The sequence below is a fragment of the Fistularia commersonii genome, chromosome 1, assembly GCF_037954325.1.
Source record: "Fistularia commersonii isolate RoL2024-O1a breed Wild chromosome 1, RoL_Fcom_v1.0, whole genome shotgun sequence".
Lineage (NCBI taxonomy): Eukaryota > Metazoa > Chordata > Actinopteri > Syngnathiformes > Fistulariidae > Fistularia > Fistularia commersonii.
Genome location: NC_141284.1, coordinates 13,022,306 through 13,048,955, shown reverse-complemented (window position 1 = coordinate 13,048,955; position 26,650 = coordinate 13,022,306). Strand labels below are relative to the sequence as shown.

The 26,650-nt window shown below is 40.9% G+C and overlaps 1 protein-coding gene across 1 annotated transcript in view; it reads right to left on the bottom strand.

The window, feature by feature from the left end:
* Positions 1-26,650, bottom strand: part of LOC147237417 (cysteine-rich motor neuron 1 protein) — a 37,142-nt gene that overhangs the window by 6,507 nt on the left and 3,985 nt on the right. The window contains exons 2-10 of the mRNA XM_086148891.1: positions 26,302-26,463; positions 25,090-25,263; positions 13,546-13,788; positions 9,854-10,033; positions 6,849-7,052; positions 5,898-6,026; positions 5,396-5,549; positions 3,434-3,555; positions 1,384-1,602 (exon numbers count right to left, since the gene is read on the bottom strand). Coding sequence (XP_086005017.1) covers positions 1,384-1,602; positions 3,434-3,555; positions 5,396-5,549; positions 5,898-6,026; positions 6,849-7,052; positions 9,854-10,033; positions 13,546-13,788; positions 25,090-25,263; positions 26,302-26,463 — 1,587 coding nt within the window. The remainder of the gene's footprint in view (positions 1-1,383; positions 1,603-3,433; positions 3,556-5,395; positions 5,550-5,897; positions 6,027-6,848; positions 7,053-9,853; positions 10,034-13,545; positions 13,789-25,089; positions 25,264-26,301; positions 26,464-26,650) is intronic.

The following is a 26,650-nucleotide window of genomic DNA, read 5'->3' as shown; positions in this document are numbered from 1 at the left end:
CAGAAAGAAAACACAGAAAAGGTTTTTTAACTTTTAATTAAATTTGAGTAAATATGTATGGGAGCTGTGTGGCGCAGGAGGTAGGGCAATCGACTTTGGAACTAAACATTCCTGGTTTGATTCCTGGCCTTCTTAGTGTTTTGAAGTGTTGTTGAGCAACATACTGAACCCCTGACTGCTCCTCTGACTCTGATGGACAGAAGCCTCCTGCTCATGGTCCATCCATGGTGGGTTAATTGCAGAGAATGATTTTCCCCATCGGGATTAATAAAGGACAAATGATTGCATAAATGCTTTTCCCCCAAACGTTGCCTGTAACATGTTTGGTTAAAACCATTAAAAGATAATCTTCTTCTTTACCCTGTACACTAAAACTACTAAAGTTATCTTCTTCAGTGTCAGAATTGATAAACAGCCTCAGAATTCAACTGTCACACAGTGCCTTAATTTTGCTTTCGTTGTTGGTCTCAATGCCACCTCTGTAAACCACATGTGCGTGTCTATGTCAGTGTCTATGTGTAATTTTGTTGGCCTGATGTGATGAGGCTAAATATTTGTCAGCATGAAGCTTTTTAGTTCCTAAAAATCCATGAATTAGCTGCATCATTGTTTAAGCCGCAGTGCTCAAAGCATGTGAAAAAAGTAGCGGCTAATAATCCAGACATTTTGGTATGTTTGAAAAAATTAAACATTTTACCAAGTGAATTATATCAAATGACAACTAAATTCTTGTCTTTCAAAAATGTGACATCTCGTAGGCTGTTGCATGTGCAGTGGTGGTGTCTAGAGGGAGCACTGATTTATCAATGTAGTTTGTACAGTGCACAGTGATTAAGATTATTTTCAAAAATCAATGATTGTCTCTTTCAAACTATTAGCACAGAAATATCCCGTAAAACGATCAAAACCAAAAATGGCACTTTCTCTCCTTAAAGAAGAGTTGTATATGTTTCCCGATTTCTATTTTCCATTTTCAAACACGCTTTGTTTTTCCAGCCCCTTTTGACCAAATAATATGACATAATCTTCCTTTCTCAAATATATTGGCAAGGAAAATTGGTCCTGATCACTAGATCAAAAACACCAACTGGATCTAAATCATTTCTATTTTGCGGCTACAAATTTGGGTTGGAAGACCATTACAGCAGCTTGAAAAACAATAGTTTTCCTTCTGTTGACTACAAGTTTAATCATTACTATTTAACAATATCTATGACACACAAAACACAGGCTTTGGCATCAAAGACTTGGACCACGGCTATATGGCCTGCAAAAGCTAAGAAACATTTTGCAAATTGCAATTAATTTACAACTACCAAATTTGCAACTACCCTTGGATATGATATAAAGTATGATATAAAATAACAACAGACAAAGGCCTACCTTCGCAGGTGGGACAACACTGGTCAGGCCTCACGATAGGATGTGAACAGGTGGGTACGGTACAGGATATGAGCACACACATCTCCCGTCCTGAGTGGCAGTAGCAGTCACGGCAACCGTCATGCCAGCTGTCGCCCTCCTCATATCGATACCCGTTTGAGGTAAAGCAGTAGCTGGGCATCGGGATTGGGATGGTAGTGCTTGGAACATGGCGGTTCTCTAGTGATGCAAGCATGACACAGAAATCACCAAGGTGGGTGAGGAAAAGAAAAATACCATCAGCCAACATTTTGTGAAAACAAACAGTAAATAAAAACTACTGCTGTCATTGAGATTGTAATATTTGCCTGTAACAGAGGCAAATGTGTTTAATCCATTACTTGCAAATGTAAGGGGAGCTTATTTGTCCGTAAACTCAAAACATTTCCATCTTTGCTTAATTATTTGTCATTTACATTCTGATTTATATTCAACCCTAGAACACTGACGTTGGGTGATTTTAACCCACACAATTCTTGTCATGTGATTTTTATTGTGTTGCCATTGTCTGAGTTTTATGGGTCCTTGGGTAGCTTCAGGCTGGTCACTGATGTCATTAATTGTATGTTTGTTTCCCCCCTCCCATCAGCCCATCTATAAATTGGTGAAATATTTTTTTTTATCCAGGATACTATATTGGGTAAAATATACCCATCCTTAGTGATGGTGTTACTTATTTTAATGTTAGTGTTCTAGGGTTAAAGCTGGACATGCAAGCAAATCATAGAATAGCACATCAAGCACTGCCAAGGAATGTTGTTACCTGAAAAAATATTTCTTAAAGATTGAAAAGTATCCACTGAGATCATAGAATCAGCTTCAGCTCAGGTGGGAGTGAAGATAGTTCAGCTCTATAATTTTACACATGCACATGCACATGCACATGCACATGCACACACACATTTCCTAAAACAGATTCCTGAAGCTAAATATTTTAACAGCCCACAGCGTGATACTTCCAGGAATTTCAAAGTCAGGTAAACAGCAGTTTATTTGCAGAATGTTTTGAACTGTGAGTTTTCTTGTTTGAGCGGATGAGGAGCCAGTCTAACCCTAGAATATCTGGGAAAAAAATGTAAAAAAGTCGACACGAGCAAAAATAAACACTACACAAAAAATGCCACAGACCATAAATATGGCTTTGAGCTTTAACCCTGGGCATTGAAGAAATCTAAATAGTCTTATGAACACAGCTTCTGGAAACACAAACCAAAAGACGCCAACATGCCTCCACAGCAGACAAGCCAAAGGTCACAGGAAATCAAAACTGAATATTTGCGGCAAAAAAAACTCTTTGCAAACATGGGCAGCTTATCTGATTCCATCCCCAAACATTTATATGGTTTGCCCCAGTTATAAAATAAGAAATTGATGTGAGTTTTATGTGTGTTTGATACTGGACAAACTGGACAAGGAACTAGCAAACACATTGTTGGGGCGATTTTGGATTTTGAGCACCGGGACAGGCCAAGAGTAATCAGACTCTCCTAGACAAGCCAATTGATTGTAGTATATTTTTAAATATACCGTAAATTCTGACATGTCAGCCGCTACTTCTTTCACACGCTTTGAGAACTGCGGCTTTTACAATTATGCGACTATACGTTCAGCACCTATTCTGAAAAAAAAAAAAAAAAGCGTTTGCATTATGTACCGGTAGTAGCAGATGTCATCATCATTTATTTAATTAAAAGTTTTCAAAAAATCTTTCCTCTAACATCTTGCTGCGGTAATATCTCGTGTTTCAACAGGGACACCTGCGGCTCATAGACAAGTGCGGCTTATTTAAGTACAATTTCTTTTTTCTTTTCAAAATTAGTAGCTGGAGCCTGAATACACGTGTGCTCTGTAGTCAGGAATTTACGGTATATATAATCCTAAAAACATCAAAATCGGAGAAAAAGTAATCGCATTTCTAAACAGGACAATGACTGACTTTCAATACAAGAATCATAGCATCATTTGATAGCGTAAGAAGACCTCCCATATCTGATGCTAGATTGTGACTTACCTTTACACATGCAGATAGAACAGCCCTTCCTGTTCTGTCTGTAGCCATCACTGCAGTGTTTGTCACAGGTGGAGGGGGGGCATTTGACACAGCGGCACATCTCGCAGCCATGCTTGTTCCTCCTACAGAGTGAAAAACATGATCATGCTTTAAAAAAGTTGCTCCTTTGTAGCTCGCACAGTTCAAAATTGTTTCAAATCGACGGCATCACCAATATGAACAAAGATCTGTGAGGGTGTGTTTGGGCACGGGGAACACCAGATGCTGAAGTCTGGTAAAAAACAAAAGCATCTGGACTTGCTTTACCTTCTCTATATTAGGTGCCTTTGAAGAAAGCTAAATAAAAGGCCCACATGTAAGATCCCTGCGGTTTGCACATCATAACAACCCAAGGAGCATTCTAAAGCCAATTCAGATGCTTTCAATTTACCTTGTTACATCCTTATTGCTCCAAATCCCTTAGGCAGACTGAGAGGCAGCAGTCAGGTAGGAGCTAATATGGCCATATTAACTGGAAAAGATTGGGAATAATGGTCCTCCTGGTCAGTTGTCAGCTGGTATGATATGTAAATTGAACCATGACTTTACTCCACTGATTAGAATCAATGTAAGAAAAGCACCATCCATTTAAAAAAGGAGCATGCACAGGAGGTCTAAAAATGATTTGTAAAACTCAACAGCTCAACTCATCTTCTGGCAAGCATCCCATTCTCCCTTTCAGGTAAGTGATAATGCCAATTTCCTGTATCACTGGGCCCTCTAGTTCCCAATAATAACTCTGCTAATCATCCTGTGCAAGGGCAGCATAAACAGAAGAACCCTCAAAACCTAGTACTGTCTAATAAATAAGACACATCATGTCAGGTTCAGCAAGCAGAGGGCCCGATCTATGCTGAACCAGCGATAACAGCTATTGAAACAACATAGAGAGGGCTTGGCCAATGTCGCACTGGACAAATACAGTCACAGACTGCAATCTTGGAGTAAGGCTTTGTTTAAAGATGGTGTGTGGAATGCCGAGCAGTGTTTTGGGCTCCAGGGGGATAGAGGGGCTTGGGGAGGCACCAGGGGCCCCATCCATAGGATTGCTGGCTCATCACAATTTCCATTGTGTTAAAACACTGATGGGCAAAGGAATGCCTTTCATGATTGGTCACAGTAATAATTTTAAGCTAATAAGGATGAAACACAGACCAATAGTTGGGAGGTTTTGCATCAATCTGTAAAGCACGCCCAAAGAGACTGTCCTTAAGCAGGACATTGTTTAAAGGGAATGGATAGCCGATGCAGTTAAGTCGACTCAATTGATCACTCCGAGAACCCAAGTGCCTTCCGAGCTACATATGGCATCAATACAACTGCTATAAACTGAGAGAACTCTTGAACCTTTTGCTTATTTGTTGTAATATCAGGAATCCCTTCTAATAAGAAAGGCCTAGATGGAGGTCCAAATGACTGGAAGGCTCTATAAAGATTTCGAACATTGAGGGTTTGACATAACAGGGGTGGATGAGAGCTGCATCCAAGATTTACATCTCATCTCCTCTTGAGAAGCCCCCTCCCTTCATCCTCTCGCCTCTCCTCTTCCCCTCCTCCATACATTTCCAAAAGTTAATTTTTTCATCTTGCAGCATCTCTAATTATGTTGATTATTTGGGATTGTAAAATGAGAGGGAGTCTAGGTGTTGGATTGGATTAGATGGAATCAGGAAGAGAAGAAGTTCAGGAGTTCTGGAGGGCAAGGGTGGACATCACACACAGACATGCATGCACACAGAGTGAGGAATTTGTAATCAATACTGAACCAGCACCGTTAACGTAAACTACCAGAAGAACTAGAGAGGTTTATTATTGAAACACAGATGTAAAGGTCTTTAGAATGAGCAAAAACAAAAAAGATGAAGAACAGGCAGTGCTCGTCTTTGGAGATGAGAAGCTCAGTGTGTCATTAGGTGTACTTACACATATCCATAGGGGCAGGTCTTAGAGCAGGTCAAAGGTCGGCACTTGGGCATGGGGATGCTGCACTCACACACCTCACAGCCAAAGTCATCCTTCTCATACCCCATTGGGCATTGCAGGGAACAATATTTTCGCAGGTCAAGACAGGAGTCATCTAAGAGTTGAGAGAGAGGTCATCTGATCATTGGCATAGACATCCATCACAGGCAAAGGCATGAGTTACTAAGGGGCTGCACTGGAACATTCCTGTGACAGAGAATCTTGCAAAAACCGTAGCCATGGACACAAGAGCGCTAAATAATATGATGATGAATATGAAGCTGTGTTGCACTTCTTTCGAAAGAAACCTTCACCCAATTTCAGCAGGAACAAGCACAAAGGTAGGTCATGGCTATCGTAGTTAAAGTAATATATATTGTCACTAATTTCTTTTAGCATCTCCTGGTCAAAACCTGATATCATAATTATTAAGAAGGAGATAAAAATATGGAAATAAACTCACTGTTGAGACACTGGCATAGCAAACATCCATTTTTGTCCTGATGGAAACCATAAGGGCAGTCACTCCCTGAAAGGGAGCAGTTTTCCAGCGGGGGACACAGCATGGGGCTAACAGTTTCATAAGAAGGTTCTGGACAAGAATCGGGATGAAGAGGGGTTGAAAGTTTATTTGACAGCACAGAATTCATGGATGAAACAAATGAGAAAAAGGTGCCTTAATACAGTTTATTTGCATGTGCTACTTTCCTTTTGGGCTTAATAGCTAATCCAATACTTCTTGTGCCAATTGTAATAGCTACCTACCCTTGTTGCTCTTATTTTGCAGTAAACAGTAATTACAGATAAATATAGAGCATTACACGTGGGTGGGTCCCCTTAAAGGAGGTATTGTGCGATTCTGTGTCAAGCTGTCTCTCATTAATAAGTTGAATGTGTGCAAAAGGCACAGTCTGCCATTTTAGTAAACACAATAGTGTCAGTGACGGTGAAATCAAGATCAGATAACACCAGAAGCCCTCAAAGTCAGAGATCAACTAAACTGTTAGGCCCCATTACTGAGAATAGTTAGGAACATACACCCACGATCGCTACGCCCCCCCAAACATCTCTTGCCACATTCGTTGGGAGGAGCAGCTCAACGAGCTACAACAAATTCCACTCACAGGATCCACTCCAATTATGCTGCCTCCTGGCTTAAAAAGTACTCTGCAGCTTCACACACACAGGTGGGTCTCATTTTGGCGGGCAACAGTAATAAAGGAACACAAAGAGCCCTGCAGCTTGAAGAAAGCTCTTTGGCCTCCTCTCTAATGAGCCCATGTCCACATGGCCTCTGCAGCAAAGCTGCATGGCCACAAGAGCCTCCTGCATGTGGTATGGGAATATGTAGCTTAAATAAACACTAGCCATGAAGCAGATAGAAAGTAAAGGTTTGACTTAATACAAGTCCCACCTTCGCAAAAAGGGCAGCACTCTCCAAGAATCTTAACAGGGTTCTGGCAGCTTTGTTTGCAGGCCATGGCAGTGCAGTGTGGCTCGCCATCCACACACTGGCAGAAGGTGCAGTCATCCTCTTTCCACTGCTCCTCATGGGCCCGCAGCTTATTATTAACCCAACAACTGGCCTTGGTGCTGTCCATTGATAGCAACTCTACATCTGACATGAAACGAGAAGACACAAAGTGAGTGAGTGAGAAAGTGAAGCATCTCACATCTCGCAAGAAAAAATAGCCCCGTGACAGCTTTCTGTGAATGCTTTCTAGTTTAGACTGATTAGCTTCCTGGTTTTGCAATATATGTTACTTGAAATAAGATGTTTCACTTTGAGAGAAATCTGTCATTTTGAAAAATGCCGTCTCTGCTTGGCTGAAGCCATTAACCCATCCAGTGCGGAAGGGTTAATGGCAGAGTTTCAGTTGTGACTATAAAGGTCAAACAAAAGGGTCAGAGTGTGATGCCATAATTTTGACTGAAAAAGCAAAGACAGACTCTTTGAGCTTGTTTTAGAGCCAACCCGGGAGGTATTTCTGCCAAGCATAAAGTGATGTATAGGCCATGACATCAGGGAAACTTTTTCATACTTTTACAGTTAACAGATTTATGTATGTTTATGCATCATTTTCCTTGTGTATCAGTGTGAAACAGAAGTTGTATACATTTCATGGGTGAGGCCTGCTGTTATGTGGACTTGAAGCAATCAATTTTAAACTGCCATGAAGGGACATAATATATTCATTATCGATGATCAATTCTGGCTAATAGCCTTATTTGGCTACATTTGGCTACATAGTACATTTATCACTACTGATAAATAAAAAAATATTTGCTTTCCCTAGAATTGAGTCACGTAGCTAAGTAAAAATGGGACGGATAGGGTTAGGGTTGGATGAATTCATTTCTTAGACATGAATTACACCCAAAGACAAACTCCATAACAGGTGATTTGTGAAAATGACTTCTTTTCATTTGTCATTGTTCTACAAAAGGGTACCTTATCTTTTATTGTAGTGCGTAGTATTGTTTATTGCTTATTATTTTTTGTCTTTTTATTTTCTGTTCTTGCAATCTTTGTAGTTATATTCTCTGACATAGCTTCAAGTATCTATAATATATTTGTGTTTGTTCTCTTTAATTGTTGTTGCTAATTCCAGAAATTTTGGCCTACCAACACTTACAAATGCATTGACTTAGATTGCACTCATGCTTGGGGTCATTTGGCTTTCAATCCATACTCTATAAATCCCAAACTGTACAAAAGCAAAACTGTCACTGAATACTTGCACTTGTTTTCTTGATTACCTAAACCCATCTCTCAATGACATGGAGTGAATTCGAAACAGATTGCTTTTTTAATTGAGGATCTTGGTAAATCACATTGTTTGCAAGTATTGTGACATTCTTTTTGTTACATTCTTTTTGTGGCCACTGGACATGAAATTCAGCTCAGAACTGAAGAAGCCTCTCAGATGAGAGGTGAAATGTCTTCAAGGGAAGACAGGGGATTAATCATGACCTGGATTGCTGAGAACCTCCAGAGGCATATTACTGTGATGTGAACACCATGTGTTTTTGTGATATTCCTTTTTGTTATTTTAAAAGTAGTTTTCAGTTGATTTTGATAAGGCTTTTTGTACCAACGTTTAAAATGCAAAATTACATTTTATTTTGAGTGATACTTCAGGGGACTTGACAAATGTAATCCAATATTCACTCATTTTCACTGTCACTTCCACCAGCTTGGGCGAAACTCCACTGTGTTCATCTGCTGGTTATAATCAGACGTCCAGTGTTGTGCGGGCCGTGTGCGGCCAGTTTATTGGAGACCTTTCACAGACAACAACTTCCTGCCTCTGCTGAGACTGGATCCAACATTAGATGTTGAAAAGTTCATTTCTGTTCATTAAAACTACAGTGAGCTGAAAGGTCCTATATATCACCACACTGCAACTGAAATCTTTCTCAACCAAAGTAAAAATCTGATCTATTGTTGGTTCAAACAAATTCAGCGGTGCACTGCCCAATAACTACCCTGCAATTTTATAAACTGTTTAATAATGTAGATTACGAAGACAGCTGAGACTCTCCCAAGTGAGTTATGTGGTAAGTAAGAACAGCTATGCATCAGGAGAGAGATGAAAGCATTCCTTTGCATCTAAATGCCTGTACAGTCCAGGTGTGTACCTACAGCACTGACATAACAATGGACTCTTTCCTCACCCTCATACACCCGTGCTATGGATGCCATGCGGAGAGCAGCTAAAATTGGCGATCGGCTCCATCCATTGGCTGTGGCAGACCTTAATGTGGTTACCATATGTTGCTGCAACGCCATTTTTAAACATCCCAAGTACATATCTCAGGACTTTTTTCCTGGCTATGACCTCAAAGCAATGGAGTTCCCTTTAAATGGAAGAAAAGGGATTTTATGGTGTTAAGTTCCCCAATGGATCGAATTCCATGCTAGTCTTATAGCGAGTCTTAAAAATACCAGGTATGTTAAAAATATGAAAGTTGTATATAAAGCCACATGTTGTATGTTATGGCTTTATTTTTGCTGGTAGAGCATAGCCGGCTCCAAAACCAAGTTTGCCAGCCTGTATTTAAACAATGGTGTACAAAAATAGGAATATCCAGAGTCAGCCATGAGATCAACAAATAAAATCAGAATGGTTGCTTGGTGAATTCAAACTTCTGACTGCCCAATGTTGCCAAATGACTATAAGAATATGCTTACGCCAGGATTTTTGGATTTGTAAATAAAAAGCCTGTTTGGGTTGTCAACACTGAGGCCATTTTAGTCTCCTTATCTATGCCACATTACCAGCCTTTTACTTCTCAGGTATCTTTAACAGCATACTATTTCTCAAAATAAACTGAATTGCTGTTGCGTCAGTGAATAATTTTGATTTAAACAAATGTGTCAGCGGTACAGAATGGGGCAAAGGTTAATAACTGTACCTATGCAGACCGGGCAGCACTCGCCCTCTGGAATGTAGAAGTTTTCACAGTCTAGCTCAGCACACTCTGCCTTGGAGCAGAAGGAGATTCCTCCCCGACACTGACACAGCCAGCAGGAGTCCATGCGGTAAACTTCACCCTCTGAGAACTCCTTCCCATTGTGGACACACTTGGGAGAGACTGACAGGAAGAACAAGGAAATAAATAATCAAGAGAAATCCTGCCAAGAAGGAACATTATGTGTGATGATGATAGTTTGATCTATAGCTCCTCTCTTCCAAGCAAGGATGCCATTTGGCTGGGATTCAAGTTTTTTCGGTGCCTTGGCTGGAACAATACATTTTTATGATTTCAGTGAATACAATACATTAAAGAACAATACCAACATTACCAATTATTTATTTTCTTTTGTGGATGTAACGGCTTATTTGAACCAAATAATGCTGAAATAGACAGCAATTGCTAGGGATAATCCTGTCGGGTGAAATGAGATTTATGTCACATTAAATCCAAGTTGAGGAGGAGAAATTTCACAGGGATACATCAAGCCTTGAATAAGAGCTGAGCTGTTACAATGCAGGGTAAAAGAAAACACAGGTGGTTCTGAAGCTTTGGCAGAATCTGCTCAAGTGCTGGTGGCAGGTGGATTGAATCAATGTGGTCTGCCTCGCCAAAACATCAAAGCAAATCTCAGCTATTCCAGTTAAGTTCCCACTTCTACAATATATAATCAGCTTAGTTACACAACCTTTGAAAATTGTCTGGTCTTATGGAGCGATAATGTCCCATGCAATATGAGTTACTACAGAAAAGGGAAACCTAATATTCTCATGGTACATGGTCTGTACCTCGACACTGTCTGTGTTTGTGTAGTCATCTAAAAACACTGAGGTGATTAATCATTCAAAATGGTTACAAGAAGATTACAAGTTCAAATGCACCGCAATTGTTTGGCTGACTCATTCTGAAAAGATGTGAATTTATCAGGAATTAATGTGGTGACATAGTTAAGGCTTCTTGGAGAGTAGCTGAAAGGAAGGTGTTCTGCTAAATGTATTGTGCAGATGCGATACACCACAGATGCAGGGTGAATGGTTTCAATCAGTGAGAGCTGTTTCTGTACTCCATGTCTGTCTACAACAATGACCCCATGCTTCACAAAAACCAACACTGTATAAAACAATGCAGGTGGGCTCAGATAACGGAAAGTTGAGGGGATTCTTGTTCTTTCATTTTTTTTTCCCTGAAACCTTTTTGTTCCATTCTTCTCACTGAGTGTTTCTGCCGTTGTGCTTTGTGCGCAGTAAAACCAAGCAGAGGAAATTAACCAAGCACTATAGCTTACTGAATTGAAATGGCACTGAAAAATTTAACGCTCACAGAAGCAATAGGAAGTCACATGAGGGTATGCTCACATGTGATTTCCGCAGTATTTGTTAATGGTAATCCCTGAAACAACTCGCAGCAAAGGGCCTAAATTCCAGTCATGCTTTGTGATGTTCAGTCTTCTCTAAATTTAGGTAAGGATGGATGTGGACATGACTGGGCTGTAAAGCCCGTGTAAAGCATTTACATCGAACTTTTATGACGCCCAAAGGAAAAAAAGTGGCATTTATTGAAATGAAATTTGTAAAAAAGTCTCAGAGAACGTAGTGCCCTTTACAAATCCGACATGTTGAAAAGATTGCACTGGACATGTCAATGCATTACAGCTGACTGCATCCGACAGGATCAGCTGCAGCATCAGATGACATCAAGTCATTACGTCTCTGCCATGTTTGCCCCTCTATACAAACACAGTCCTTCTCCAGCCAGCTGAAAGAGCACTTCCATATTTTCAAAGACAAACCACCTGGCTAAACATGAACCCAAAGGGACAGCTGGAAACAAATAAACCAATGAGTCACTCCAAGGCTGGCTTGTGGACACAATGCATGTCTGTGGCTGTAGCTATAGTTTGGCAGAGTAGGCATGGTGTTTGATCCTTATGATAGTATATCAATAATTGGATTCCACTGCAAGAATAGTATAGTGATCTGGGAGCTCCCTGCATGTCCTTATCCACGTCCATGTCCATGTCCATGTCCATGGGGTTTTCTGACACGGCGTGCAGGCATGCAGGCCTAACAGATGGTAGAGGCTGCACAAAAGACATCAAGCCTTAGGCCTAAAGAGCAGCAGACACTTGTTATCAAAACACTGATCCCATGGCCCCCACGGCTGCCATTCAGCCCCCGCCGGCCTGCCTGACTCGATTACCCTCCCCACTGGCAGAATGGAGCACATAAAAAGCATTCCCATCAATGAACTGTTGAACCTTTTCTCTTTGGACGTGTGACCAGACAGGAACCCTTTGACACTGCACTTCTGTTGAGCAAATTCATAGCCTAAGCACTTTTCTGGTCACTGGGTTTGTTAAGTCCATTAATTCCAGGACACAGCACTCATTTATACATGTGGAAAGGCCAGAATGGGAATTTGTTCTGTTGGTAAAACAGTGAATATTTGTTGGGAGCACAGAGTAAACACACCAATACCACAGGTCCTGTCCTGCCTTTCTGGCTCTTCTGATTGCCTCCAGGCCTTGCCTGAGACTTACAGGCCTGGTAGTAACTGACTGGATTACAATTAGAGAGTTCAAAGTATAAGTTCACACCTGCCTTAACAGTGCATCAGTACATGGACTTCTTGTTTAAGATTGCAAAGACCAAAGGTGTGATGGAATTTTAGCTTGAGGGACTTAATATCACAGAACGATTTTGGAGGAGTCCTACTGCTTGGTATATCAATTCAGGAGGAATATCTGATGAAATTAGGGGGGCAACACGCGGCTCTGGTTGAATGCCAACCAAGATAACTTATTGCATATTCAAAATGTTTTTCACCTTTTATATTGGTCCTGATCATTCCCTTATTATTAAAGGAAACATGTTGCTAAGATGATTGTTTATGTAATATATATCCATAATATGCAAAAACATGTAGTGGCTGGGCTTAACAAGAGAGAGCATCACAGAATTAGTTTTCACAATCCATACCAAAAAATTGTCTTATGCCTCTATAAGGAAGTTGATCAACAGCATATGAAAAACATCTGGCCCTCTTATTTGCACACAGAAGTTTTGAAAATTAAGTTTAGAACTTTGAGGTGGGACATGGTAAGACCTCAGGTTACTAAGACCATTGAAAAAGAGGAAAGGGGCAAAGCAACACAATTAAGGTTTTTGCCTTGGATGAATAAAGAGTGTGATAATTCCACAAGGATAGATTATCTATGCAATTTGATGGGTAAGTGTAACCCAATTTTTCTAAAGCTAATGTGAACACCTTTACTTATGTCAATTTAAAGTTGTAATCAGATTAATCAGGACACATTGGCATCTCAGTCGGAGCAGCCTTACGCAATTACCGGTACTTAAAAAATAATGGACTACGAGTATGCAGTATTAGATCAGGCATCGGTCTTGAAAGACCCTTTATGTGATATCTCTCTTGAAGGAAATAAAACATTTCCAGATAGACAAAAAGGGTCTTATAAACAGTCAGAAGTTATTATCACATCAACAGTTTTCCCTTTACACGTGTCAACACTCAGGGGATTAACGCTGATGAGCTCATATCAAACGGAACCCGGTATGACATCTTCTCCAACTCACTGAAACAGAGTTATATTTGAAGTTCAGCATAATCACCTTTCTGGCATTCGAGGACATCACAGCAGTCTCCGGGCAGACCACTGGCTTGGACGATTGGCACCGCATGCTGTCCATTCGGGCAATGGGGCTTATGGCAGGCCCGGAGGTCACAAGTGCACTGGGGCGGTAGAGAGGGGCAGCAATGAGCAGGTGGGGTGTAACTCTTTGTCAGGACTGACCCCTTAGGGCAGGACGGCACCCGAAGCTCTGGGCATGACACTGCTGCACACCTAAGCTCCTCTGAAAAAGAGATATTAAGATATGAGTATGTACACAGCAAGGAAAAGAGACAAGACTAAAATCTCATTTATTGTCTTTTACTTTAGTGCCTTTGAAACATAATTTCTCCTTTTTTTTCTATTGTATGAGAGAGAGTGTAAAGCAGAAATTCTCCACACTGTGCTTTGTCAGTTGACACGCTACGGAACAGCACAACTCATGTTACAGTCTACAAGATGAGTTTCCATATTTAAAAAAAGTGATTCTGTGCATGGACACCAGATTCCTACATTAACGTGACATAGCTCAGAGATCCCATCAGTGAAGTGAGAGCATGGCATTAAACATGATAAAACAATTGAATATCTCATCCCTGGGGGCTCTTATCCCACCCAGCCTGGCAAAGTTGGTGCACAATCCAAAAAGCCCCCTCCATTCTCCTAAATAAAGCTTTTCTTGTCAGTTTCTTCCCTTCCCTTGGCATACCAGCATGTGTTTGTCTATACATTTACCAGAGCCAACATAATGGCTATGATACCCCTTGCTAGGGGTATAGTTTGTGAAAAGGTACTAGAAATATTGTCGAAGGGGGTTCATGGGTGTATTTTGGAGCATGCTCAGGAAAAGAAAAGTGGAAGGCCCCTGTGTATTACTGCTGAATGAGAACAGAAGCTGCCACACAAAGACTGGATAACCTGAAGCAATGGGATGACACATGTTTATTTTGGGTCTGTGCAGAAGAGGGTGATTCTGGAACAGAAACCTGCCCTGCCCCATAAGTGTCAGTCACCTCACAGGGTATGGTATTTTGCCAGATCCCCTGCTTAAAGCACAGTATATACACACGGGGAATATTACACTGGAATGGTGGTTAAACTAATGACATGATGGATGAGAGTGAGGAAAGAGAGGTAATTGCAAATTTCATTTATGTCCTCCCTGATATTTAAAGGAAGAAATATGTCAACAAACCATTGCCATAAAAGAGAAAAACAATTACTGAATTTTGCACAGGTTAAGAGAAATACCTGGCAGTCTTTGCATATTTTTTGTAATGGCAGGATCTCATGCAAGCTGGCATTGTTTCACTATTTGAGGTGAGGTGAATTTTCCAGAAGCGCTTGTTGATGGTCTTCCCAGACCGGTCATCACTCAGTCTGTTGGCTCCACAGTGTAATATGATTCTCTCGGAGGATGTACCTCATCCCTGACATTTGAGGACCTGTAAGTAGATCCTACTAAATTTGCCAACAGATCGGGAAAACGAATTGGTGATTCATTCAGGGTTCATTCCCCCGATTTCTTCCTGTGCTTTGTCAGACTTTAACGCCTGAACTGGGTCTTCAAATTGCATTTTACACCCTCATTCACTCCATTTCAAGATGAACTCCGGTCTGACCTGATGTTCTACTGGCATTGCATTTAAGCAGGTCTTTTAAAAACAACCTCCAAGACCGCGACTGCTGTATTTAGCAAGATTTCTGACAGATGAAACTGAGGATAAGAAAAACATTGAGTATTTCTTTGGCTCTTCATAAATAGAGCAGGAGTTGGACGTATCTGTGCTGTACTGTTAACTCAAGTAACCTGGGAACCGTGAGGACTGCCACAAAGCTCTCATTGATAAACTTTGAAGCTGAATAGAGTCACAGAAAATGAAAGGGAAACTGTCCGTTAAGGGAGGCTACAACGTCTTTAACGGTTTTTGGCCTAATTTCTATGGCGGAGTTAAATAAACGTATTGGAAACTTTGATTAGCAAATTCATTGTTTACCTTCAATGAAGTCTAACATAGTCTGCTGTTGCTCAGCTGAAGACAGGCTTTGCATATGAAAAGGAAAAGAATGGATATGATCTTGTATGACGTTCTGCACTGAAAAACACTTTTGATGCATTGTATGTTTCCCAGGGAAGGCTGATTACTCTCTCACACAGATAATGGCTGGGGTTAGAGTGTGACGGGAAAAGCAGCTGTCAGGCAGACTATTGTCATTCAAATTAATAGAAAAATAGAAGAGATTCATGGAAATTGTCCAATCCTACATGCCTATAATCATAATTTTCTAGCTGGCATGCTTGTATGCGCAATTGGGGACAGAAAAGTCAGCAGCTAATGGATTTTGTCCTATGTTATCTTTGAGCATAAATGGCTTCAATTAGTGAGTCAGCTGCCACAGAAACAAACCAATTGGGACCATAATAGAGCTTGCACAAACACAAAAGACCTGATTTGGAACACTTGATAAATTCTTGCTGCCGATTACATGGCATGTTTACTTGTGCAACTGCAAACCACCAAAGGATGGAAAACCTTTGACCTCACTGTACAATGAAAAGAAATACATAGTCCCTCATACACACCTGACCTTGGTCTGAAAGAGGCTGAATGAGGAAATTGCTTCATTACCGCAGAATGGGTTCTTTAGTAAACAATGCATATTTCTGGCATCTCAGCAGCTCACTGACTAAAGAAAAACACCTCCTTTCTAAATGGGGTTTTTCTTCACCTCAAGTCGTTGTACAAGGAGCACAGTCTTTCCCTAGTCCAGAGTGGCTCAGCCAGGCAGAGGAGGCTGTGTTGACAGCCCAAGTTTACTCATGGAAAAAGTGCACAATGTGAGTTTTGTTCGCTGACTGACTTTGGAACCAAGTCAGCAGAGAACAAAGCCGTCTCAGTCCAGTTACACTCTGAGAGTTTATGGTCTGTCTTCAGGTTTTATAAAGTTTCTCCACAAAGAACACATCAGAGTTGTCTCCCGTGTAAAGCTGCGTGGACCAGAGCATTATGATTGAGAAATGTATCGTTTTCAGTTTGTACCAACGAGTGGGACTATATATGTGAGGACCAGAAGCGGGTTTGGAAGTTCAAGGTCCAGGCAAAAAGACAAAGGTGCGTTTCGCCAGAGGAACTCTCGTTGAAAACCTGAGACTATGACCAAGTTTTTGAGGGAGTTATTCAGAGGCCAGCAATCCCGTGTCTGCTGCCAGATAATTTTGATTGTCTATATACAGACAAAACATGTCCCAGTGTCCTTAACAACTTCTCTGCAGCAGTGATTGGCATTGTTGGGATGATGTAATGAGAAAGTCCAATTCAATGTGTTTGCATGAGTATACAAACCATTGGTGAAGAGCATGTTTGACTTACATGGAAACACATTAATTTCCTTCCATTACTATGTTCAATGAGCATGAAAAGAGGCAATGAGACTCATTTTGGAATACTGAGCTATTCATGAATATCACAGTCTCTGCCAAAAGTAAAACTGATAGAATCAACATTCTCTACATAAGGCCCAAAGAAAAAAGGGAAATGTGTCTAATGTCACTCAGAAGACACCGCAGCTCTAACAGTATCAAGCTGCTGATCCGATGTATCCAATATGTCACAGAAGTAGGTAGTAATAATTTTAATGTCAATCTCTAGATTTAAATAAAGTATATCGGAGTCTTTGTTGTTAAAGTCTGCTGTTTTTTTACATCACTTTGATTGAATGGGTTTTGAGCACCTGTATTAGATCGGCGCTATTGACTTGCTCAGAGCAACAGACCCCAGTTTGGCATTGCTGTATCTTTCAACTCGTAGTCAGAGGTCCAACAATAGGCAGGTTGTTGCCATTGAGACAAGCTCAATAGCCACAAACAAAGACGAAAACCTTGCCTTTAGGGATGTCTAAACACTCACACCTGGCATCTGTCAGTCATCCTTACTGGGCTTGGTTATATACTACTGTGTCATTTAAACTGCTGGTAATGACCCTTCAGCCGCAGACAAACCCAAATTTGGCTCTGCTGCTGCCTTTGGCTAATTTTGAAAGAGCAGGAGCCAATGGGAAAATCCTGGAACTTGAGTGGTTGCTCCACTCTTGTACTCGATCACGCAGCCACTTTGGAGTTTTTGAAATCATCAGAGGTTGGTTACCTGGGCTGTTGATTTGTTACCAGTAGTGGTTCTTTCAGTGAACTGAGGTTTAAGAGCACAGCTTCAGTGAATGGTGTGAAGGTAGAAAGTTGCCATGCACGCATTTGCTGGGACTCTTACTGCATCTTAGCCTCTGACTGGCTGATTTGGTGGGCCGGAGACTGATGGCAGTGCGAGGTTTGACAAGCTAAACACGCCTTTAAGGGAGGCTTTTTGTATCAGTGGCCATAGAGGATGTTTATTTTCCCTTTGAAATCACTGCCAACACATGTATAAATGCAAACACATTGGGATACAAGCAGCTTTCAGGGTACAACAAGGCTAACAACGTCTGTAGACAGCGCACAAGGCTGAGAAGAGCACCTTAGTGCTGGTGGCGGTCTGACTTGGCCAGTATTAGCCTTGCCATAAAGAGGCTGAAGCCAACCAACAGTCCTTTCATGAGAGAAGTGAGAGGGAGGATTAAAGTGGCATTGATGGGTATGTTTACATGCGCTTTTGTAAGAGAGACTGCATCTACACCAGAATAATGAGTTTTCACCTTTGACATTCAAGAATCCAATGGCGCATAAAATTAATTCAATACTAGTTTTAGATTCTGTGTTTAATCATGCCCCTGTATACGGTATAGGTTTGCTGATACTGTGTCATGTTTTGCTGATAATGTTGTAAGTATGCCCTTAGATTTTCTGTGCTCATGTTATAGATGTTAGCGTGCTGTTGTTTTGCAGATTTCTGGTCCCCGAGGTCCCCCTCTGCAAGCATGCAGGCAGCCTCTTTGCACTTGTGGCAGGCTGCTCTAAGATTTCTGCCCAGCCCGTGATTTTTATTTTTAAACACCCCATCAAAATTCCCTGACGAACAGATTGGCAGCTCTGGGACCGACAAATAAAATTGTTGTTACTTTTTTCATGCTACATTTACTTCACGTGGTCACCGGTACAGGCAGATACATGGTCTTGTAGTTAACGTGCCTTGTTTTGTTTGCGATGTTTTTTAGAAAAACACACTTTCTTATTTAGTAGCATTATTAAGTTTGATTTAGTGAGCTATAATATCACTTATCAAACACATCTATAAGAGGCTGATCATTACAGTGATTGCTGTCTGACATTGTCTACAAAGTTGAGGATTTAAAATCTATCTTGGTACAAATTATATTTCTTTTATTAGACCTTCTGGATCTTATATTGAAAAACTACAGTTTCTGCCTTCGCCTTACTGCCGCACTTAATGCTGTAACCTCCTAAGATAAAGTATGATGTTTGTATTCAGCTTAAAGACTGTGAACTGACAAAAGTTTTTATTATTTGACCCCCCCCCCCCCCCCCCCACACACACACACACCTCTACGGTCTGAGGAAACATTTTCATGCATAAAACTGGTCCCTGGCACAAAAAAGGTTGGGGACCACCGGTCTATACCACTTATGTTCATCCAAGCTATTATTGGTGGAGAGGTGGGGTGCACCCTTGACAGGTGATCAGTCGCTCACAGGGCAACATAATACAACCCTTTCACTCCCTCATTCACATCAGTCAGTATTGAACCAACTACCCAAGAGCAGAACAGAAATCCAATAGCTGCTGGTTCATGAGCCTTTAATCGGCGCATGAGAAGAAGCGCTCGAGCCACAGGGTGGGAAATCTGTTTGAACAGCAACAAATCCATGTGTTGGCAAACCTCCTGAGCAAGAGCAAAGAAAAGTAGGCTCAAGCAGAGTCTATCTGAATGTGAGCACTAGGGTTGGGGAAAAAGAGCATCACACAATTTGAAAGTGACATACTAGTTCTAGTCTAAAACTGAAACATCTTGTTCTTGAATAAAGAAATAGAAATAACCAAATGTTATTCAGAAAATACAAATTTTGAAATACTGGATTAATTTAGCGATGTCTCCTCTTGTTTTGTAACTTCGGGATATTTCATGCATTTTGGGGGGAATGACATGTTTCAAATCCCAAAAGAATGTCCACAAATTCCATCTAACTCTTGCTGTATTCCTTTAATATTAATAATGAATGTGATAATTCAAGAGGCCATATTACTAATTACACATGGTAGGTTCATGCTACTGAAAGGTCTTCAAGCGTGGCTGGTTTTGCAGAAGATACTTAAATAATAAAAGAGACAGAATTTTGATGCAAATCGATTTCTACATAGCTTATCCTGCTCACAGGGTCATGAGGGGTCTGGAACCTATCCCAGCTATCACTGGGTGAGAGATGGGGTTCACCGTGGACTGGTAGCCTGTCGATCACAGGGTCACATGTAGACACATAGGCCATTCCTTCTCTAATTTAAATGTCTGGGAAATTTAGGGTTTCCGATGAACCTACTGTATGTGTTTGGACAGTGGGAGAAAACTGGTAAACCTGGAGGAAACCAGCAGAGACACAGGGGAGAACATGGAAACTCAAAAGAGAAAGGCTCACACAGAAAGGCAGATTTCCTGTCGGAATCAAACCAGGGACCTTCTTACTGTGAGGCGGTAAGGCTAACCTCTGCATCACCATGTCACCTTGTAGCTAGATTATCTAATGCACATATGTCAAACTCAAGGCGGGATTATCTTACCACTATTAGAGCTGGCCTGCTGATACACTGTGTGCACAATTATTAGGCAAGTGATTATTTTGACCATATCATCATTTTATCCATAATTTACAACTCCTAGCTCTATAAACTTGAATGCCGATTGGATTTAATGCATACGAGGTGGTGTGTATTTTTTGTAATGAGGGACGGTGTGACCTAAGGAGATCAACGCCCATTATCAAGTTGTGCATGATTATTAAGCAGATTCTTCTCCTCAGGAAAAATAGGCCAAAAAAGAGATAAACTGACTCTGAAAAGTCAAAAATTGTAAGAAGTCTTTCAGAGGGATGCAACACTCTTGAAATATCTAAGATGTTGGCACATGATCACAGAACCATCAAACGTTTTGTTGCAAATAGTCAACAGGATCACAAGAAACTCGTTGTGAGGGAAAGATGCAAATTAAATGAAGAATCAAACATGACACTAACCGGAACCCATTATCCTCCAGTGCTGCCATATTCCACAACTACAACCTACCTGGAGTGTCAAGAAGTACGAGGTGTTCAGTTCTCAGAGACATGGCCAAGTTAAGAAATCCTAATATTCGACAAGACACATAAGTTGAAAAGTAAAGAATGGGCCAAAAAATATCTGAAGAGAGATTTTTGTGGACAGGGTTTTGTGGACTAATGAGGGGAGAGTGACTTGACGGACCAGACAGACGGGCCCGTGGTTGGATCAGTAACGGACACAGAGCTCAACTTCGACTCAGTAGACAGCAAGGTGGAGCAGGGATACTAGTATGGGCAGGTATAATTAAAGATGAGCTAGTTGGACCTTTTTCGGGTTAAAAATTGACTCAAAATCAACTCTCAAACCTACTGTCAATTTTTAGAAGGCACTTTCTTCAAGCAGTGGTACAGGAAAAAGGCTGCATCTTTCAAGAATATTTTGATTTTTAAGTATGACAATGCTCCATCACATGCATCAAAGTACTTCACTGCATGCCGCAAGCCCCACCCACCCATGAGCTTGCCTAGCTGAGTCACCTGCTGTCAACTCTCAGCGACCCCTCTCTCCCAAAAATGGGTAAATGAAAGGTGGACTTTGAAAACATGGGGTTTCAAGACAGATGGAAGGCAGAGTATATGTTCGCAGAGAGAGCAGTAACACTTCTGACACTGCGCAGGTGCCTTTTTTAAATTTCTTTTGGGGGAGTGGACTCAGATTTGTGCTTGACAGAGGAAAATTTGGGGTTAAGATCAATGGCACAACTACGGGAAAGGATATCTTTGAAAGGTATCCAGATGCATAAATGAAATGGGCCTGCCTTGGCAATGTGGCTCTGACAATAGATGGCACACCCGAGATGTGTGGTCAAAAGAGTCGACTGGTGGGCAGGATCTGTGAGAAAATGCGTGAGGAAATTTCTCAGGAAAAGCTGCTCATAGCAGTCCATTTCCATCCCAATATGTCAACAGCCTGATGAATGTTGAAAGCTCCCTTTCACGTCACATACCGACACATTAGAAACCTGTTTCTCGACGTTTTTTGACTGACCTGGCGCGTCATATCTACATCAACACTTGTATTTCTCTCTAAGCCACACGAAAATAAAAGCGTAGTTTGTATTTTGTGTTCTAAAGGAGATTGCGTTCCTCTTCTGATAGCACACCTGATGAAAAATTTTAATTTATTTAATGTTGTTTTAATAGGCAATAATTAAAAAGCCTCTTAGTTTCAGGGTCAATATGTGCAATAAGTTCATCTCGATCAGTTTTTCAATAAACGTTGAACAGCTCCGAGCCTTGACTTGTACTGATTTTTAAATTTTGGTTCACTGTGTATTTGATTTTGACACCCCTGATCTAATGTATAATGGGTTACATGACTCAGCCAAATGGCCCTTTTTTGGATAAGTGAGTGGTAATTGAGGCGGATTCCATTGAAATTTCACTTGGAGACCTTATCATGAATGAGATGTGTAAACCATCCCGGAGTGTAAAATTACCAAATACCACCCTTCCAAGACCAGGGTGCATGCATTTGACACAATTAAATCAACAAAATAGCTGGATAATTGATTATTTCCCGTATCCCTCCATCGGTCTTCTAACAGCTTCCTCTTTATCAATCCTCTTTACTGCCTGCCATGTGGATTTTGCCTCTACTCGCTACATGGCTTATACTCAAAGGTTACAAGAAAGTTACATAAATGAGTTATACACTGGAGAGGAACAAAGTTTCACTAAACTCCCAAGAAAACACAGCGTCAGAATGCCATCATAAGTCGAGACAGAAACCATGTCAAGAATCTGCCGACTGCAGAGGAGCAATGAGCTGACAAGACAGATAAACTGCCAAAACTGAGAAAATGCCAGACTGTGTGTATAAAACAAACTCTCGATGAACATTGTCAACGTCTAGCAGCAACGAATATGATCCAAGACATTCCCAGTCTGGTTGCAGAGGAAGCTCGGGTTGATAAGAGACAAAGGACGTCTGCCGAGACATTTAGACAAGATAATTATCACACAGACACATGCACAAACACAACAATGCAAACTCAGTTTTGAGAAGTCTCATATGTAAGCTCATCAGACGCAGGTGTGATTGCAGAAACCCTCATGCATACATGTGTGAATCTTTTCATATGCACTTATATACATACATGCAGACATAATAAGATGTAACATCCTGGCCTCTTACTTAATGAGAGGCCACCAGAAGGGTGGGTTTGTGTTGCAGTGAGAACTCATAAGCTGCTGAAAAATGTTGTTTACAGTTTTCAGTAATGTAAGTTTAGACTGTCATCTGCCTGGCTCATGGCTTGGGAGACTTATAAAACTCGCCAGACTAAAATTGCCTGTCATTGTAATACCAGATATGTCAAAATATGTTTGGTGCTTCCTGTGCAATATGCCAGCTAAATTACTAAACATAAGAAAACAACATGGCTGCATCATAAATTTCAGGAATGAAATTTGTTTTAGGTGCAAATTAAATAATTCATATTTGTATCCATTTCATATCACCAGCAACAGTTTAATCAGTATAAAATGACATAAATTATTCAAACATAACACAAATGCTAGTAACTTTCAGTGCTCAAAAACACACCATAGCACAATCACACGAATTGGAATGGGATTTTTTTTTTGGTATTCTTATTCCCGAGAATATCAAGGACTTTTACATCCATTACAAAGTTTCCCGAGTAAGCCAAGGTTTTACCCATCAACAGCACTGGTGTTGAGCAGAGCCTGTTTATACCAGCTGTTAAATGAGCCTCCACATGCATCATTAGCCATTAGCCCTGTCATCAGATTTCACTTACCTGCTCTGTTTGCAAATAAACAACATATTAATCCAAAAGCAATTTTCAGCATATGTTCTTTTTAACCAACATTTACCAGTCAATGTGTATTGAGAACATGCGATCAATGTGTATTCATACTGAATGTCTCATATTAAATACAGATATACAGCACAAGAAAATATATGATAGACTGAAATAATTTCTGTTGGCCAACACATTCACTGTTTGTCATCTGCACTAATCCCTTTTAAGAAAATACTGTCTTGTTTAAATGACAGAGACAGTGAGGTGGAGGGAGATAAACTTCTGGACAGGCATACTTACTTTAAACACAACACATTCACAGCATTCAAGTCCTTTCCTCCTTCAGAAACTAAATAAAGGTGATTTGAACCTGGGAGAGGGGAGAGGTGAGGAAGACTGACTCATGTTTGAGAGTGAGAGAGCAGGGGGCATACTTTGAATGTGAGTTGTGAATGCCATGAAAATGAAAAAAATGAAGGATAAAAAATACAGATTGGCAACACTCAATCCTTTGTGATATTTCTCTGTAGATTTTTTTTGGTTTTTGTTCAAATAATGACCCAGTGCTCCTGTTGCAAAAATTACAGTGACTTTCGGCTTAGAAGTCATCGGGAGCCTAGCAAATCAAAAATTTCTGTGCACTGTTTTGCTACAGTTTGAAAAAAAAAAAAGCCAGTATTTTTCTTCTCAGAAGCAGATATAGTTTTGAGCTTCCACCACCTGCGTTTCCTTTACTCTCATTTAAAACAAGATGGTATTTTATTAAAAAGAATTAGATTGAATGAAAAACTGATGCTACGATTTACAAAGGACGTTTTACAAAAGACGTTTTCTCTAGAAGTTAACAGCATATTAATATGCAGCTTGAATTGGATGCAATCTTTTGTGGGTAAATGTGCTGGATAAAACAACATACCGTTTTTGAAAGGAAAGAACAAAGTCTTTAATTGCTCACAAACAGTAGAAGCTTCATTTGATCACGGATGATCAAGTCAAGTGTGTGGCCACTCATCTTAAAACCATGTGAAAACAGGCCCTCGGTGGCCCTCCAGTCCTTTTCACTAATGTCTCTCAGACCAACAATTAGCCCATGTCTGTCTTACTCATAATACAAATAGGGGAACACTGCTCGTGAAAACACGAGGTTTACCTTAACACTGGCTCATAGTGACTGCTACAAGTGCAGGTAGTCACCTTCTTGAGCTCCCACACAGGGCAAGCATTCATCCTGCACTTCAGACATTCATACTCTGTGACTAACAGCGATTTCCTGGGCCAAACAATCTCCACCACTCCATATTTCCATCAACTGAATGTGAGACCCTTTCTCTTTATAACACAGTCCCTTTCTCCTTCAGAGACTTTCCTTCCTTTTTTTTCCTTTAGGATTATGTGTATTTAACTGACAAAAGGACACTTTTGAGCAATCCTGTCCATCAAGCAAGGCTAATAAAAGAATATTGTGTAGAAAGTAGTAGATGCTGTATATTTCAGCAGCAGGTCATTTGGAGGTTACCTGCAGCTTCCTGGCACTGGCTGCGGTTGATGTAGGCGAAGTGGTGGTGGCAACTCTGAGACTCACACAGACAGCCCTCAGAAGTCAGGTTGCAGCCAGAGAACATGCAGGCTGGGTTGGAGGGTCCCACGTACTTCTCTCTGTGTCTTTCACGATGTTCGTGGCTTCTGCCCTCTGGAAACCGGCCAGACACACAGTGAGTCACAGGCAACAGCAACCACTGTAAGGTGAGTGTGAAGCAGGCTGAAACATCATGAGCATGCGCAACTTCACTGGGATATGTACGCAGGATTAGTCACCTTAGAGCCACACGCGTAACTGATTAGCTCTGTTCAATGGCCAACATGAGTCCCCCTCAAGTCTACTCTATGCTCCTTTTATGAACAATAAATAAATATGTCCCAATCAGACTCTTTGACTGATACTGCACGCATTCTGTACTTATAGCGCTTCCCTTGTGTTCACATCAATATGAAAGAGTACGTCAACTAGACGGCAGATCATGGTCAAATGTTTCAACAACGTAGACGATGCTGCTCTGCAATTTTTTTGAATACCACAGAGGCGAGAATGAAAGGGGAATTGATTTCCATGCTGTTGAATGAATTTTGTGTGGATAGGATCAGGAATGAGTCTATCAGAGGAACAGCACATGCTAGATGTTTTGGAGAGAAGGTCAGAGGAGCCAGACTGAGATGGTTCAGTCATGTACAGAGGCGGGATAGTGAATATATAGGCAGGCGGATGCTGGAATTGGAGCTACCAGGCAAGAGGTCTCAAGGAAGACCAAAGAGAAGATTTATGGACGTGGTGAGAGAGGATATGAAGGTAGTCGGTGTGAGAGAGGAGGATACAGAGAATAGGGTTAGATGGAGAAAGTCGATTCGCTGTGGTGACCCCCGAAAGAAGAAGAAGAAGAAGAAGAAGAAGCTGTTGAATGAATGTTGAATGAGAAAGATGTATGCTTTGCTTTCTTCTATTGGTCCTGGTTGAAGGATTGGTACAGCTAAAAAAAATCAGGTGGTGTTGCTCTATTCTGTCCGTTTCTATTTGCTATATCTGAAAACAAAAGCAAAGTAAAGACAGAACGCAGAGTATGTATGCTATATTTACTGTTGAGCAAAATTAAGACTGTATCACAGATTAAGTGACCTTGGTGAGGTCACGCATCTCTTTTCAGCATAAAGGTCTGATGCAAAGCGTATGGCTCACCTGAACTGCTGGCCTTCATGCAGGATTCTTGGTCTGGATAGCTGAAAGATCCCAAGCAGGAGTGTCGGGCATCACAAACACACTGACCCCCTGCTCTGTCACAGCCTATCATCAGGGGACAACGTGTGTCCTCCAAGCCAGCCTCTGGGTGGTCAGGAAGGACTATGGGAAAAGGGGGAGGTACAGTGGAGAGACAGAGCCTGAATCTTTCCTTATATGTATTCTTTCCACTTTTATTTTCACTTTAGCAGAGGAGAAAAATGCACAAGGCTCACTGATCACAAGGCATGATTACACAGAGGTGGACATCAATTTATTGATTATACTGAAGAGTATGCTTATAGTCGCT